This window comes from Equus przewalskii, chromosome 15 (assembly GCF_037783145.1).
Source record: "Equus przewalskii isolate Varuska chromosome 15, EquPr2, whole genome shotgun sequence".
Classification (NCBI taxonomy): domain Eukaryota; kingdom Metazoa; phylum Chordata; class Mammalia; order Perissodactyla; family Equidae; genus Equus; species Equus przewalskii.
In genome coordinates, this window is record NC_091845.1 from 74,957,502 (window position 1) to 74,973,927 (window position 16,426).

At 36.1% G+C, this 16,426-nt stretch overlaps 1 protein-coding gene across 2 annotated transcripts in view; it reads right to left on the reverse strand.

The window, feature by feature from the left end:
- PIK3CB (phosphatidylinositol-4,5-bisphosphate 3-kinase catalytic subunit beta) overlaps nt 1–16,426 on the reverse strand; it is a 168,002-nt gene that overhangs the window by 43,886 nt on the left and 107,690 nt on the right. For both annotated transcript variants that reach the window (XM_070577567.1, XM_070577568.1), the window contains exon 11: nt 15,031–15,081. In XM_070577567.1, the coding sequence (XP_070433668.1) occupies nt 15,031–15,081 (51 nt within the window). The remainder of the gene's footprint in view (nt 1–15,030; nt 15,082–16,426) is intronic.

Below are 16,426 nucleotides of genomic sequence, written 5' to 3' on the forward strand. Positions count from 1 at the left end.
TCTTAAAAATAATTAATAAATGTTGATCCTCTTCTTAAAGCTTTTATTTCTGAATATTAAATTTCTAAGCTAAGGATGAAGGAAAGAATTATTCACAACTGGTTCTAAAAAAGAAAAAAGAATACTGTTTTTTTAAAAATCCATGTGCAAACACTAGGTGGCAGAATTGCCACTTGGATTTAAAAGTCATTTATCATTTGAACTGAATTTTCTTTCCTTCCTTCTTTAATTTTCAATTTCTATAAACAAACAAAAAACAGAGATGAACCAAACATATATAGTATAAAAAAAGGGTTATAGGTACCTTCTTGGCTCACAGACATAAAACTATTTAGATTAAGAATTGAATCCGGCTAAAATTGAACATTAAAAAAATACAGTTAACTTATTTTCCTTCCCGATGCTTTTAAGAATATACTAAAACAAAGAAAATGGTCCACGCTACTTTTTTAAATCTAGATTCTGAACTGCACTAACATTAAAAGAAAGAGGTGCATTTCCCTATACTTGAAAAACTATACCATTTTGGCAAAACCACTTTGATTCTGTAAGGATTTATATTCTATTGCTGTATTATTTTGTACTTGACATTATTTTAACTGGGATTTCATATAAACATTAAAATAAATAAAATAGGAGGAGGCGGAGCAAAATGGCGGGGTGAGCTGACCCCAGACTCTCTCCCCTCCAAAATACAACCAAAGAAACAGAAAAACTGAATTTCAACCAATGACCCCTAATGCCAAGACCGAAAGAGACCTACAGAGTAACAAGACAGAGATCGAGAGGCTGTAGCCGCCCTCGGAGGAGCTGGAAGGGGTAAGAGAGAACTTCGCTCCCTCTCCTAGAGGGTGGGATTGCGGCTGCTGGTGAGGGAACAAGCGGGAGAGGAGCCACGCGACCAGGGGATCATCCAGGACAACCGCCACTGGTGCAGTGGAAACCTGCTGAAGGGGAAAGCTTCCGTGTGCGGGGATCCCATCAAGCCAGGGCCCGGGAAGACCAGAGAGCAACAGCTGATCGAAATGCAGATTGGCGCTAGAGAGAAACTGCCCCTCCACCGGCTCCAACCAGCACTGGGTGCCGCCATCTTGGCTGAACGCAGAGAGCTCAGAAAGCGTGGCACTCGACCCCCATCTAGTGGCGACAGGCTGTAACTGCAACCGAATACTACCATCATGCACAAAAACCGCTCCTCTACCATTCAGCAATTTATAAAAGCTCCAGATCAGAAGGAAAACAATAAAAACACAGAAGAAAGTCCTGAGGACTTGGAATTAGGTAAACTAAGTGAAAATGAGTTCAGAGTAGCTATCATCAAAAAACTCAATGAGGTACAGGGAAAGATAGAGAAACAAGTCAATGAGTTCTGGAGTTACTTCACAAAGGAGATTGAAACTATAAAGAAGAATCAAACAGAAATACTAGAGATGAAAAATAAAATGGACCAGATAAAACAGAAGATGGATTCCCTGAATGCGCGTGTAGACACCATAGAGGAGAAAATTAGCATAAAAGAAGATAAACAGGCTGACTGGCTCCAGACAGAGGAAGAAAGAGAACTAAGGATTAAAAAGAATGAGGAAAATATCAGAGAAACAGCGGATTCAATGAGGAGAAAGAATTTAAGGATCATAGGAATTCATGAGAATGTGGAAAAGGAAAATGGAGCAGAAAGTGTGCTTAATGAAATTATAGAAGACAACTTCCCAAATCTAGGGATTGAGGGAGAAATGCGTGTGAAGGAAGTTTTCAGATCTTCTAGATTTGTCAATGTAAAAAGACCTACTGCAAGGCATATAGTAGTAAAAATGGCCAAAAAGGAAAGACAAAGAAAGAATACTCAGGGCAGCAAGACAGAAGAAAATAACCTACAAAGGAACTCCTATCAGACTTTCAGCGGATTTCTCTACAGAAACCTTACAAGCTAGGAGAGAATGGAGTGACATATTCAAAACTTTGAGAGATAAAAATCTTCAGCCAAGACTACTCTAGCCAGCAAAAATATCCTTCAGATATGAGGGAGAAATTAAATCTTTTCCAGACAAACAAAAGTTAAGGGAATTTGTAACCAAAAGTCCTCCACTACAAGAAATCCTCAAGAAGGCTCTCATACCTGAAAAAAGAAAAAGGGAGAAAGGGGTCACAAACCACAAAGTAAGGAGACAGAGAGATAGAACCAGAATAGGATAGCAAATGTTCAACTATAGCATTAGGATAAAGGGAAGGAAACCACCACAGCAAAGACGATCTTCTCACTCTAACTACAAACTCACAACACGAGTTGGAATAAGAAATGAAAATAATAATTTAGGAGGGGAAGAGCAAAGGGACTAAATCAGTCTAGGCCAAGTAAGTAAGAGACCACCAGAGAATAGACTATATTATACACGACATTCTAAATACAAACTTCAAGGTAGCCACTAAACTAAAAAACAGAACAGAGCCACAAAGCATAAATAAGGAAAAATCTAAGAAACCCAGCATAAGACACTGCTGTAGTCAATGGGTAGGCTAAAACACACAGGACGAGAAACAAAGGTAATGCAGGAAAACCAGATAACGAGTGACAGATTGACAGCATTAAGTCCACATGCATCAATAATCACCCTCAATGTAAACGGATTGAACTCGCCAATAAAAAGACACAGAGTGACAAAATGGATTAAAGAACAAGATCCAACAATTTGTTGCCTCCAGGAAACACACCTCAGCCCCGACGACAAACACAGGCTCAGAGTGAAGGGGTGGAAGACAATACTTCAAGCTAATAGCAAGCAAAAGAAAGCAGGTGTGGCAATACTTATAGCAGACGAAACAGATTTCAAAATAAGGCTGGTAAAGAGAGACACAGAGGGACAATATATAATGGTCAAAGAGACACTTCATCAAGAAGAAATAACGCTCACAAATATCTATGCACCCAACATAGGAGCACCAAAGTTAATAAAGCAACTATTAACAGACTAAAGGAAGATGTTAAAAACAACACAATAATAGTAGGGGACCTCAACACCCCACTCACATCGATGGACAGATCATCCAGATAGAAAATCAACAAGGAAATAGTGGAGCTAAAGAAAAAACTAAAACAAGTGGACTTAATAGACATATATAGATCACTTCATCCTAAAACAGCAGAATACACGTTCTTCTCAAGTGCACGTGGAACATTCTGAAGGATAGACCATATGTTGGGAAACAAGGCAAGCCTCTACAAATTTAAAAAAATTGAAATAATAACAAGCATCTTCTCCGATCATAATGCTATAAGGCTAGAAATTAATTACAAGAAAAAAGCTGAGAAAGGCACATGGATGTGGAGACTAAACCATACGCTACTGACCAAGCAATGGATCATTGAAGACATTAAAGAAATCAAAAAAAACCTGGAAACAAATGAAAATGATAACATGCCATACCAACTCATATGGGATACAGCAAAAGCTGTATTAAGAGGAAAATTCATCGCAATACACGCACATCTTAACAAACAAGAAAAATCCCAAATAAGCAATCTTAAACTACACCGAACTGAATTACAGAAAGAAGAACAAACAGAGCCCAAAGTAAGCAGAAGGAGAGAAATAATAAAAATCAGAGCAGAAAATAAATGCTGTTGAAACTAAAAAGGCGGTAGAAAGGATCAATGAAACAAAGAGCTGGTTCTTTGAGAAGATAAATAAAATTGACAAACCCCTAGCCAAACTTACAAAGACAAAAAGGGAGAAAGCTCAAATAAACAAAATCAGAAATGAAAGCGGAGAAATAACAACACACTCTGCAGAAATACAACAGATTATAAGAGAATACTACGAAAAATTATATGAAAACAAAATGGATAACCTAGAGGAAATGGATAAATTCTTGGACTCCTACAATCTCCCAAAGCTCACTCAAGAAGAAGCAGACAATTTGAACAGACTAATCACAAGGAAAGAGATTGAAACAGCAATCAAAAACATCCCAAAGAATAAAACCCCAGGACCAGATGGCTTTCCTGGGGAATTCTACCAAACTTTCAGAGAGGATTTAATACCTATCCTTTTCAAGCTATTCCAAAATATTAGGGAGGATGGAACACTTCCTAACACATTCTATGAGGCCAACATCAGGCTGATACCAAAGCCTGACAAGGACACCACAAAAAAAGAGAACTACAGGCCAATATCACTGATGAACATAGATGCAAAAATTCTAAACAAAATTTTGGCAACCAGAATTCAGCAATTCATCAAAAGGATCATACATCATGATCAGGTGGGATTCATACCAGGGACACAGGGATGGTTCAACATCCACAAATCAATCAACGTGATATACCACATCAACAAACTGAGGAATAAAAACCACATGATCATCTCAATAGATGCAGAGAAAGCATTTGACAAGATCCAACAGCCATTTATGATAAAAACTCTGAACAAAATGGGCAGAGAAGGTAACTACTTCAACACAATAAGGGCCATATATGACAAACCCACAGCCAACATCATACTCAATGGGCAAAAGCTGAGCGCCATCCCCCTGAAAACAGGAACGAGATAAGGATGCCCTGTATCACCACTCTTATTTAACATAGTACTGGAGGTCCTGGCCAGAGCAATGAGGCAAGAAAAAGGAATAAAAGGAATCCAAATAGGGAGGGAAGAAGTGAAACTCTCACTGTTTGCAGACGACATGATCTTATATATAGAAAACCCCAGAGAATCCATGGGAAACTCTGAGAAGTAATCAACAACTACAGCAAAGATGCAGGGTATAAAATCAATTTGCATAAATCAGTAGCATTTCTATATTCTAATAACGAGCTAACAGAAAAAGAACTCAAGAACACAATACCACTCACAATCACAACAAAAAGAATAAAATACCTCAGGGTAAATTTAACTAAGGAAGTGAAGGACCTATACAATGAAAATTACAAGGCCTTTCTGAGAGAACTGGATGATGACATAAGGAGATGGAAAGACATTCCATGTACATGGATTGGAAGAATAAACATAGTTAAAATGTCCGTTCTACCTAAAGCAATCTACAGATTCAACACTATCCCAATCAGAATCCCAATGACATTCTTTACAGAATTAGAACAAAGAATCATAAAATTCATATGGGGCAACAAAAGACCCGAATTGCTAAAGCAATCCTGAGAAAAAAGAACAAAACGGGAGGCATCACAATCCCTGACTTTAAAACGTACTACAAAGCTACAGTAATCAAAACAGCATGGTTCTGGTACAAAAACAGGTGCACAGATCAATGGAACAGAATTGAAAGCCCAGAAATAAAACCACACATCTATGGACAGCTTATCTTCGACAAAGGAGCTGAGGGCATACAATGGAGAAAAGAAAGTCTTTTCAACAAATGGTGCTCGGAAAACTGGAAAGCCATATGTAAAAGAATGAAAATTGACCATTCTTTCTCACCATTCACCAAAATAAACTCAAAATGGATCAAAGACCTAAAGGGAGACCTGAAACCATAATGCTTCTAGAAGAAAACGTAGGCAGTACACTCTTTGACATCAGTATTAAAAGGATCTTTTTGGACACCATGTCTTCTCAGAGAAGGGAAACAATAGAAAGAATAAACAAATGGGACTTCATCAGACTAAAGAGCTTCTTCAAGGCAAATGAAAACAGGATTGAAACAAAAAAGCAACCCACTAACTGGGAAAAAATATTTGCAAGTCATATATCTGACAAAGGCTTAATATCCATAATATATAAAGAACTCTCACAACTCAACAACAAAAAATCAAACGACCCGATCAAAAAATGGGCTGGAGACATGAACAGACATTTCTCCAAAGAAGATATACGGATGGCCAATAGGCACATGAAAAGATGCTCATCATCGCTGATCATCAGGGAAGTGCAAATCAAAACTACACTAAGATATCACCTTACACTTGTTAGAATGACAAAAATATCTAAAACTAATAGTAACAAATGTTGGAGAGGTTGTGGAGAAAAAGGAACCCTCATACACTGCTAGTGGGAATGCAAACTGGTGCAGCCACTATGGAAAACAGTATGGAGATTCCTCAAAAAATTAAAAATAGAGCAACCATACGACCCAGCTATTCCACTACTGGGTATCCATCCAAAGAGCTTGAAGTCAGCAATTCCAAAAGTCCTATGCACCCCAATGTTCATTGCAGCATTATGTACAACTGCCAAGACATGGAAGCAACCTAAGTGCCCATCAACAGATGGATGGATAAAGAAGATGTGGTATATATATACAATGGAATACTACTCAGCTGTAAAACAGAACAAAATCATTCCATTTACAATAAAATGGATGGACCTTGAGGGAATTATGTTAAGTGAAATAAGCCAGTTAGAGAAGGATAATCTCTGTATGACTCCACTCATATGAGGAATTTAAAAATGTAGACAAAGAGAACAGATGAGTGGCTACCAGGGGAAAGGTGGGGGGGGGGGCACAAAGGGTGAAGTGGTGCACCTACAATACGACTGACAAACATTAATGTACAACTGAAATTTCACAAGATTGTAACCTATCATTAACTCAATAAAAAATAAATAAATACATAAAATAGTCATATTACAAATTTCCTAAAGTAGTGAGATTCAGAATAGTGTATGCATATGTAAAAAAGAATGGGGATGACATGATTATCTATGTAGAAAATCTGAAAGAATCAATAAAAACACTATTGGAACTAATAGGAAATTAAAGCAAGGTTGCAGGATACAACCTTGGTCAATATGCAGAGGTCAATATGCAAAAGTATATCGCTTTCCTACTTATCAGCAATAAAAAGTGGAATTTGAAATTAAAAACACAATACCATTTACATTAGCATCCAAAAATATGAAAACTCAGGTATAAAACATATACAAGTCCTACATGAGGAAAACTAGAGAATTCTAATGAAAGAACTCAAAGATCTAAATAAATGGAGAGATATTCCCAAGATAGGAAAACTCAATATTGTCAAAATGTCAGTTCTTTCCACTAAATCAATAGATTCAATGTAAACCCAATCAAAATTCCAGTAAGTTATTTTGTGAATATCAACAAACTGATACTAAAGTTTACATGGAAAGGCAAAAGACCCAGAATAGCCAATACAATACTAAAGAAGAACAAAGGTGAAGAATTGATACTACCAGACTTATGTAAAAATAAGCATGAAAAGCAAAAGTATAAAACTCCTCAAGGATAACAAGAGAAAATCTAGATGACCTCAGGTTTGGCAATGACTTTAAATATATAACGCTAAATGCATGAACCCTCAAAGAAAGAACTGATAAGCTGGACTTCATTAAATTTAAAATTATCTGCTCTGTGAAAGACACTGTCATGAGAATAAAAAGACAAGCCATAGACTGGGACAAAATATTTGCAAAATGACATATATGATAAAGGATTGGTATCCAACATATACAAAGAACTCCTAAACCTCAAAAATAAGAAAATAAACCACCAGACAAAAACATAGGTCAAAACCTGAACAGACACCTCACGAAATAAGATCTACAAATGGGAAATAAGCATATGAAAAGATGCTTAACATTATATGTCATCAGGGAAATGCAATTTAAAACAACAATGAGATATAACTACACATCCATCAGAATGGCCAAAATTCAGAACACCAACAACACTAAATGCTGTCAAGGATGTAAAGCAACGCTCATTCACTGCTGGTAGGAATATAAAATACTACAACCACTTAGGGAGACAGTTTAGTGGTTTCTTACAAAACTAAACATACTCTTACCAGGCAATCCAGTAATCACACTCCTTGGTATTTACCAAAAGGAGGTGAAAACTTAGGCCTCCACAAAAACTTGCACATAGATGTTTATAGCAGCTTTATTCAAAACTGCCAAAATTTGGAAGCAACAAAGATGTCCTTCAGTGGGTGAATGGATAAACTGTAATACGTACAGACAATGGAATATTTAGCACTAAAAGGAAGTGAGCTATCATGCCACAAGAAGACATGGAGGAACCTTAAATGCATACGACTAAGTAAAAGAAGCCAATCTGAAAAGGCCAGATACCGTATGATTCCAACTATACAACATCTGGAAAAGGCAAACACTATGGAGACTGTAAAAAGACCAGTGGTTGTCAGGTAGGAGAATGAACAGGCAGAGCATAAAGGATTTGCAGGGCAGTGAAAACACTCTGTATGATATTATAATGATAAATGTATGTTGTTAAACATTTGTCCCAACCCATAGAATGCAAAACAACAATGTGAAACCTAACATAAACTATGGACTTTGGGTGATTATGATGTGTCAATGTAGGTTCATCCTTGGTAACAAATGTACCATTCTGGTGAGTCATACTGATAACGGCAGAGGCTATGCACGTGTATGGGCAAGGGACATATGGGAAATCTCTGTTCCCTTTCTCCCAATTTTGTTGTGAATCTAAAAATGCTCTTTAAAAAATAGTCTTATTTAAACACACAGACACACACACACACACACACAAAGACTTTATATATGATTATAGTGGTTTTATATTCAGAGCCTCAACTTAAAAAGGATATCCTCTATTTTATAGGTATGACTGGGTTTCTCTGAAAAATGATCATGAAAAGTCATCAGAATTTGAAAATCAAACTACTACACTTACGTCTTAAAATGAAACCTGTTACTGCAAATAACACAGAGTATAACTTCTTCATGTCAAAGAAAGGCAGACTGCTATTAAGTTCAATACTGCAAAAAGCTAGCAGACATACTGTAATTTTGTGGATCAAAATTAGACTTTATAGACCTACTGTAAGTAAATATCCTGAAGACCTAGGAGTAAACTAAGAGGGAAGAGCAGGGGGTTAGCTGTATAATTGTAGTGTGATTGTTTACTGAGCTATGAACAGCACAGCACCGAATAATGCCAAGGTGAAAACAATCAACTATCAGAAATGTGGCAGGAAGCCCAAGAAAACACAGAATCATACATTCTTTTACAAAACCCAAAACAAACAGTAATGAAAAATTATATTGTACAGCATAACTGGTGTACTTATACACATGTTCAAATACTTGAAATAAAATAAGATAATGGAAGATAACAGTGGGAAGCAAAGAAAATTAACACCCATATTCTCTACTGTATTTTTCTTTACGTTTACCTTTTTCAAAATCATACACATGTTAGAATATAAGAGTACTCACCAAAATAAAACAAAACATATATAACTTGCTATAAGCACATGAGAAATATACTATGGCTCCTTACCCTTCCCTATGGAAAGCACTGGAAAACTCATATGTCATAACCAAAGGGGCTGGAGACTCAGGCAGCATGTTAGCAGTGTGCTTGCCAAGGAAAGAATTAACTACATGTTGGCTAGGATAGGGACTTCACCAACACGCAGCTGGGAATGAGACAGCACAGGAAGTCAGGGCTCGTGGGACAGGGACTAAGAAGATGGTTACATGATTGGGAGATTGATTACAAATAGGAGATGAAGTAAATAAATATATTGAGGTTAATAGGAATCCAGATGTCTGTCAGAAAAGGGAATTAAAAATATGGAAAGGCAACTCTTAGAAAAAAATCCTGTGGTGGTGGATCCAAATTAGAGGCATTGATAAGAACTCATGGCTTTTAATAGAAAGATAGAGAAATCTATCTCTGGGGTTATATATGAGCATACCCAGTGCCTAGCTCTCAGATTCTGAATACTTTTCACAAATAAAAGGAATCTGGACTCCCTGGAGAAATGGTTGATTCCAAAGCTGGGGCAGGGAAAATGTTAGAGGAGCCTGGAACACTCTGTTGTACCAGCAAGAAGGAAATGCTCAAAGAATGATAGAGACATGTCAAAATGACAGGAGAGAGCTTGAATGGGCTGTCACTGGCCAAATCTGGGTCATTTTGAACATCAAAATAAATGATAGTAACCAATTATAAGTCATTCAATAAAACAGAAATCATGGGGGCTGGCCCCGGGGCCGAGTGGTTAAGTTCACGCCCTCCGCTGCCGGCAGCCCAGGGTTTCACTGGTTCGAATCCTGGGCGCGGACATGGCACTGCTCATCAAGCCACGCTGGGGCAGCGTCCCACATGCCACAACTAGAAGGACCCACAACGAAGAATATACAACTATGTACCGGGAGGCTTTGGGGAGAAAAAGGAAAAAATAAAATCTTTAAAAAAAAAAAATAGAAATCATGAATCCATACTACTATAAGTTAAAAAAAAATGAGTTAAGTAAATAAATGAGGTAGTCAAGAAACCTCTACCCTATGGCATCAGCCAACTAATAAATCCAACAGGAAAAACAAATTTGAAAATCAGCACTTAGCAAACTATTGTAATAATACTGATTCAGGCAAGATGGATTAATAAATATTAGAACAAGTGGGTGAAAGTTTGACGTAAAATATCCTCCCATAAAATACTCATTAACTTTATAGTAGAAAAACCTAGTAGACACTATCCTAATCAAGTAATAACAATTAACATCAATAGTAATGAGACAAACTGACACAGCTCACCTCCTGATAAAATGCAGTAAGAACACTCCACCACTTCTACGGTATTCATGCTAAAAATGCATAGCTAGAATCTGATCATGACAAAACATTAGGCAAATCCAAATTGAGTGACATTCTACAAAGTAACTGGCCTATATTCTTAAAAAATGTGAAAGTCAAAGATAAGAAAAGACTGAGGAGCTGTTTTAGAACAAAGAAAACTAAAGACACATGGCAATGAAAGTAATCCTCAGTTGGATCCTGGACCTATAAAGGACATTACTGAGACAATTCGCTAAATTTGAATGTAATGTGTGGATTAGACAATAGAAGTGTATCAATATTATTTCCCTGATTTTTATGAATGGATTCTGGTTAAGTGTGGGAATGTTCTTGTTTTTAAGAGATACATACTGAAGAAATAAGGGGTAAAAGGGCATGATGTATACCACTTAATCTCAAATGATTCAGAAAAAAATGCATACACACACACACATAAATTGATAAAACAAATGTGGTAAAATGTCAACAGTTGGGGAAGCTGAAAGAAGGCCATATGGGAATTCTTTGTACTCTTCTCGCAAGTTTTCAGTAACTTTGAAATACTTTTTTAAACGTTTGATATTTCCTTTCCCTAAAACTGAAGGCTGTCAAGATTCTGAATCATTCTACTAAGAAAACACTCTAGGTAGATCCCTAGAACCTCTGCACTAAAGACTGCATTCTCCTCTGCATTCTCCAAAGCCAGCCATGAAGATTTTGTGCCTGAGATTCTGCAGTATGAAAATAAGACAAACTTTATTTACAACACAGATGTTTTAGATTAGAGCAGCATTTTTCAGCCTCGGTGCTATCGATATTTTGTTGTAGGAGGATGTTCTTGTGCATTGTAGAGAGTTGAGCAGCAGCCCTGAGCTCTACTCAATAGATACCAAAAGCACCCTCCCCTGAGTTGTAACAACCAAGAAAATCTCTAGACACTTTGCTAAGTGAACTCAGTCAGTCACAACAAGATAAAATAATGTATGATTCCATTTATGAGGTATTGTTAAATTCATAGAGACAGAAATTAGAATAGTGGATGTCAAGGGCTGAGGGAAGGGGAAAATGGGGAATTGTTTAATGGATGTAGAGTCTCAGTTTTGCAAGATAAAAAAGTTCTGAAGATCAGTTGCACTTAATGTGTTAAGTATATTCACAATATACTTAGTGTACTTTAAGTGTACACTGACCTGTACACTTAAAAATGATGGTAAATTTTATGTTATGTGTATTTTACTACAATTAAGTTTTTTTTTTAATTCCAAGAGCAGATTTAAGTCCCTTAGTAAGATGATGGTAAAGTTGCCTGAGGAATTGTACATGCACATAATATATATATATATACACATAATATATCTTTAATATATATACCTATAAATGTACACACACACACACAAACAATTCAATAAGTCAACTTACCATGATCTTATTAAGGAATGTAACCTGCTCTTGGCATGTACATGAATAGTGGACTATAACAGTGGAATGAGAACAAGTTCTCTTCATTCCTCTCATTCAAAAGAAACAAGTGTCAGAAAAGATATATCTTTTAAAAAATACTAATCAGTAACAGCTCTGGAAAAGAGAAAGAGTATCTAACACAGGAATCCTTCAATGAAAGAAAGTAGATAGAACCAGGGATCAGATCTGCTAAGATCCATGTAGTAGTAAGAAACACAGCTCTAGGGGAACACAGCTCAGAATCAAAGGATACAAGAGGTGAGAGGAGGCCAGGGAGAATTATCAGGAAGATCATCAAGGGATCAGCAGGTGGAGCAGCAGCTTTGATCAGGCATGCCCCTTCCTCTGTGCTGAGCTGAAACAGCAACGGCACTGGCCCCAGACTGAAGTGAGGAGCATGGTACTGAGACCTAGGGAACCACTTAATCCCAGAAGGTATAGAAATCTTCACATACAGGAGACCCCAGCAGTCAACACAGTCTACTCTAACTCCTACAGTTACTGAAAGTAGGTTACAGGGAGTAGGCAGACAACCAGAGAGTCAGAAATATAAAAAGAGCTCAACTAAGAATCATCCAACATTTGAGAAAAACCAATATGAAGAAAGACAGATGCCAAAAGAAGCAAGACCACTTTAAAAACAAGATTATTTAATTCCTCAGAGAGAACTAAGGTGACTTTATAGTCACAAAAAAGAAATAATCAGAAATCTTTTAAAAGATTACTGAAATTTAAAAAGCAAACAAACCCGAACCTGACTAGTAACAAGGGAATGCAGGTTAAAGTTATGTGACACCATTTTCTTATCCACCAGATTGACATATTAAAAGGGTTGGCAGAAATGCAAAAATATAGGAACTCTTCCACAATGTGGGCAGGGCTGTAAATTTTACATCTTTCAGGCTATGCAATTTGGCAAAATTCTTATGAAAAAGGCACATATCTTTTGATCTAATAATTTCATTTCTAGGAATACATCCTACAAAATACACAAATGTAAAAGGAAGAATGTACAAAATATTCATTGCAACACTGTTTTAGTAGAGAATATTTGGACATAAGCAAAACATCCATGAGTAGGAGTATGTATGTTTAATAACTAATGGTTACTAATAATTAATCCCATGGAATGTTAAGAAGGCTTTAAAAAGAGAGAAGTGGACCTCTTCATGAAGACACGACAAGATCCACAAAATGCATTAAAAGAAAAAGGGAAAAATTATATACATAAAGATCTCATTTATTTAAAAAAAAAAGACATACATATTTACACATAAAGGTATCTAAGTGCATATATAGTATTAAGTTGGATAGCTTGTAGCTATCTATTAGCTAGCTATTTACACAGCTATCTCTGAGGAGGAAAGCAGGTGGGGATTACAGAAAAAAAACTTTCATTTTTGGTTTCACAATTCATTAATTGTACTATGTGCCCAATGGAAAAAAAAAAAAAAAAGTAGGGCCAGCCCCAGTGGCCTAATGGTTAAGTTTAGCGCCACCCCACTTCAGCGGCCTGGGCGCAGACCTACACTGCTCTGCTGGCAGTCATGCTGTGCTGGTGGCCCACATACTAAAAAATAGAGGAAGATAAGCATGGATGTTAGCTCAGGGTAAATCTTCCTCAGCAAAAACAAAAGTACATCAAACCTGGGTAAAAATACTGCATCCTCAGCAAGGAGAAAACCCTGTAATCTAGTAGTGGATTCCAGTAGAAATAGTAAAACTTAATTTATGTTTCTGATGTTCAACAAGCAATATTAAGACTAATAAAAGGTAACTAAAAAGAGGCATTAGAATGAAGATATCCCTATATAACTGTTACCTCTTAAACTTAAACTATATGATCTGTTTCACTAATTGCCTGACAAGCTGATAAGTGTATAGTCGTTATCAACTTCTTTTGTTTCATTAAAGAGAACCACTCAAAGTATTTGTAGTAGCAGATGACTTGCCCTGCGGGGCTATGGAAGTTTCTGAGAACTCTAATGGCAAAGCAGAAGAACAGACTAGGCCAGACATTTCTGAACTAGCCAACGTGAAACAGTGCTGTGATTTTGTGCAAACGACAAAAACATATACATCATCTCCATCTTGCCTCCTGGCCCCTATATAATTACCATTCTATGTAGAATGGCTTTACTGAAGACACTTAAAAGTTGTAAACTGATGACACAAAGAGAGAATATCAGATTAGAACTCAGCAACGTTTTAAACTAGAAAAAATTTTAAATTAAAAAGTACAGATAGTAGAAATAATATATATATTGCAAGCAAGGTAAATAAAGTAACTATTTTGTAGTCTCTGGGCAGAAACAATGGGAACAGTGTGAGTGGCAGAGACTGCTGTTTCTCCCTGAATATGCATTCTCCTCCTCTTGCTTTAGTAACTAGAATCTGTTACTCTTAGCCAAGCACATGACTGCCCAGCTAAAGACTACAATTCCCAGGCTCACTTGTTGTTAGGTATGGCCATGTGACTAAGTTCTGGCTAACGATATGTGACAGAAATGAGACACATTAATGATATTCTCAAAAAGAATGTGTGTGGTCTCTAGTCGTGCTTTTCCTGTTCCTGCTGGCTGGGATGGAGCAATGTAGGAAGCTCAAGTGCCAATATTAAACCATGAGATAGACACTACATGTTAAACATGGCAAAGCACCAAGATGGAAGAAACCTGGGTCCCCACCACTGAGAAGCCTGGCCTGATTATATCTGCTGTTACATGAGAGAAATAAATAAAATTAGAGCTTCCTCCTTCAACTGAATAACAACAGTTAATCTATGAGGTGTCTAACATCTCTTACACACTAGCTATTGAACGCGTGCCTGTATCAGAAAACGGCTTACCACTGAACACACACCACCTACACACAGGTGCTACTTAACAAAACATTAGCATGTACATATGCACACTCACCGACTGTTCTTGCATATGACTATGGTCTTCTGAAAGTTCATTACCATAAAGGAGATGAAGGTAACTAATAATGAGCACAACTTTATAATAAGAAAGGGCCATTTTCAAACCTTGATACTTACTGATACATTAGCACTATCACTGCTTGCAATCTCAGCTGCCTTTTCGATAATCTGTTTAAAAAAAAATTTTTAATTAAATTTTGGCCGCATATTTGTAAAATTTTAAGTGTAAATCACTACACTTGTACTTAGACTACAAGGAAGTAATATGGTCTGTCATTTCCACTCTTTATAATGTAAACATGAATTTCTAATGCAAAACAATATTATGCAGTGATTCCCAATGTTCACACTCTTGACCACTGGTAAACCATGGTATTACTAAAAGGGACTGTGATTCATAGGATGCACTAAGACTGTCTGTACATAGAATAAGTAGTGGCTAGCACATGTACATGAAAAAAGTATTTTAATATAGATAAATGTATTCTGGTTAAGAAAATGCAGCTATGTAAGAGTTACTAAAAATAGAATGTTTTTGTCATTTGTCATTATGTTTTTTTCTGAATTAACAGATATCAAAAGTAGAAGGAATGTCAAGAGAGAGCCTAAAAATATTTTTAAAATTCATTAAGTTCAAAAGGGACTCTGATTCTTGAAAAGAATGAAGCAAATTCTTGAATAATTAAGCAATAACCATTAAAATTGATTTGAAAAGCAAAATGTTTGCAAGTGAGTACAACAAAAAAAGTTACATTAAATAAAACGAATGAGAAATTTCACTCTATATCTGTATTATTTGATTTGTTTTTACAAAGATAATATATAAATTGTACAATTAAAGGAAAATGACTAAGTATAAACATATTTATACATATTTAAAGACTAAAATCTCCATCCCAAGTTGATCTTCAAAGACAGACTCTCCAAAGGATTTTATAAAGGCAAAAGGAAAGTTTAGTGACCATTGTAGATTAAGCAAAGCTGAAATAAAACATTTTAAAGAAACTGGACTTTTCTTGAAGTATTAGATTGAAATACTTATAATTTCACAGTATGTTATATTATAAAAATACCTCAAAAAGCATCTCATTTGATCCAAAATGAACTATACCTGATTGTTGACATAATTAAACACAAAAATAGTCAGAGCTAGAACTATTAAATGTATCACAGATAGCTACGCATCATGGAAAACTTTTATTCTAAGGAAGAAAGCCATGGCATAAATGTAATTGATGAATCAAAAGGTACATTTTTCTACTCAATGTACACTAAAGTATACGGCTCCTGACATATTTGAGATTTCTATTGTAATAATCACAAAATTTAATTTGGTTGTATATTATTGATCAGAAAAACAATTTAGAAGAACTTTAAACAAAAAGCTACTTCTTAGGTGAGTAAAATTCAATTAAAATGAAAGTAAAGGAAGAAACATTGAGTCACATAAATTTAATTTACATACAACCTTAAAAATCTACTCTATACAGGTCTGGTAGTGCTGAACGTTAAA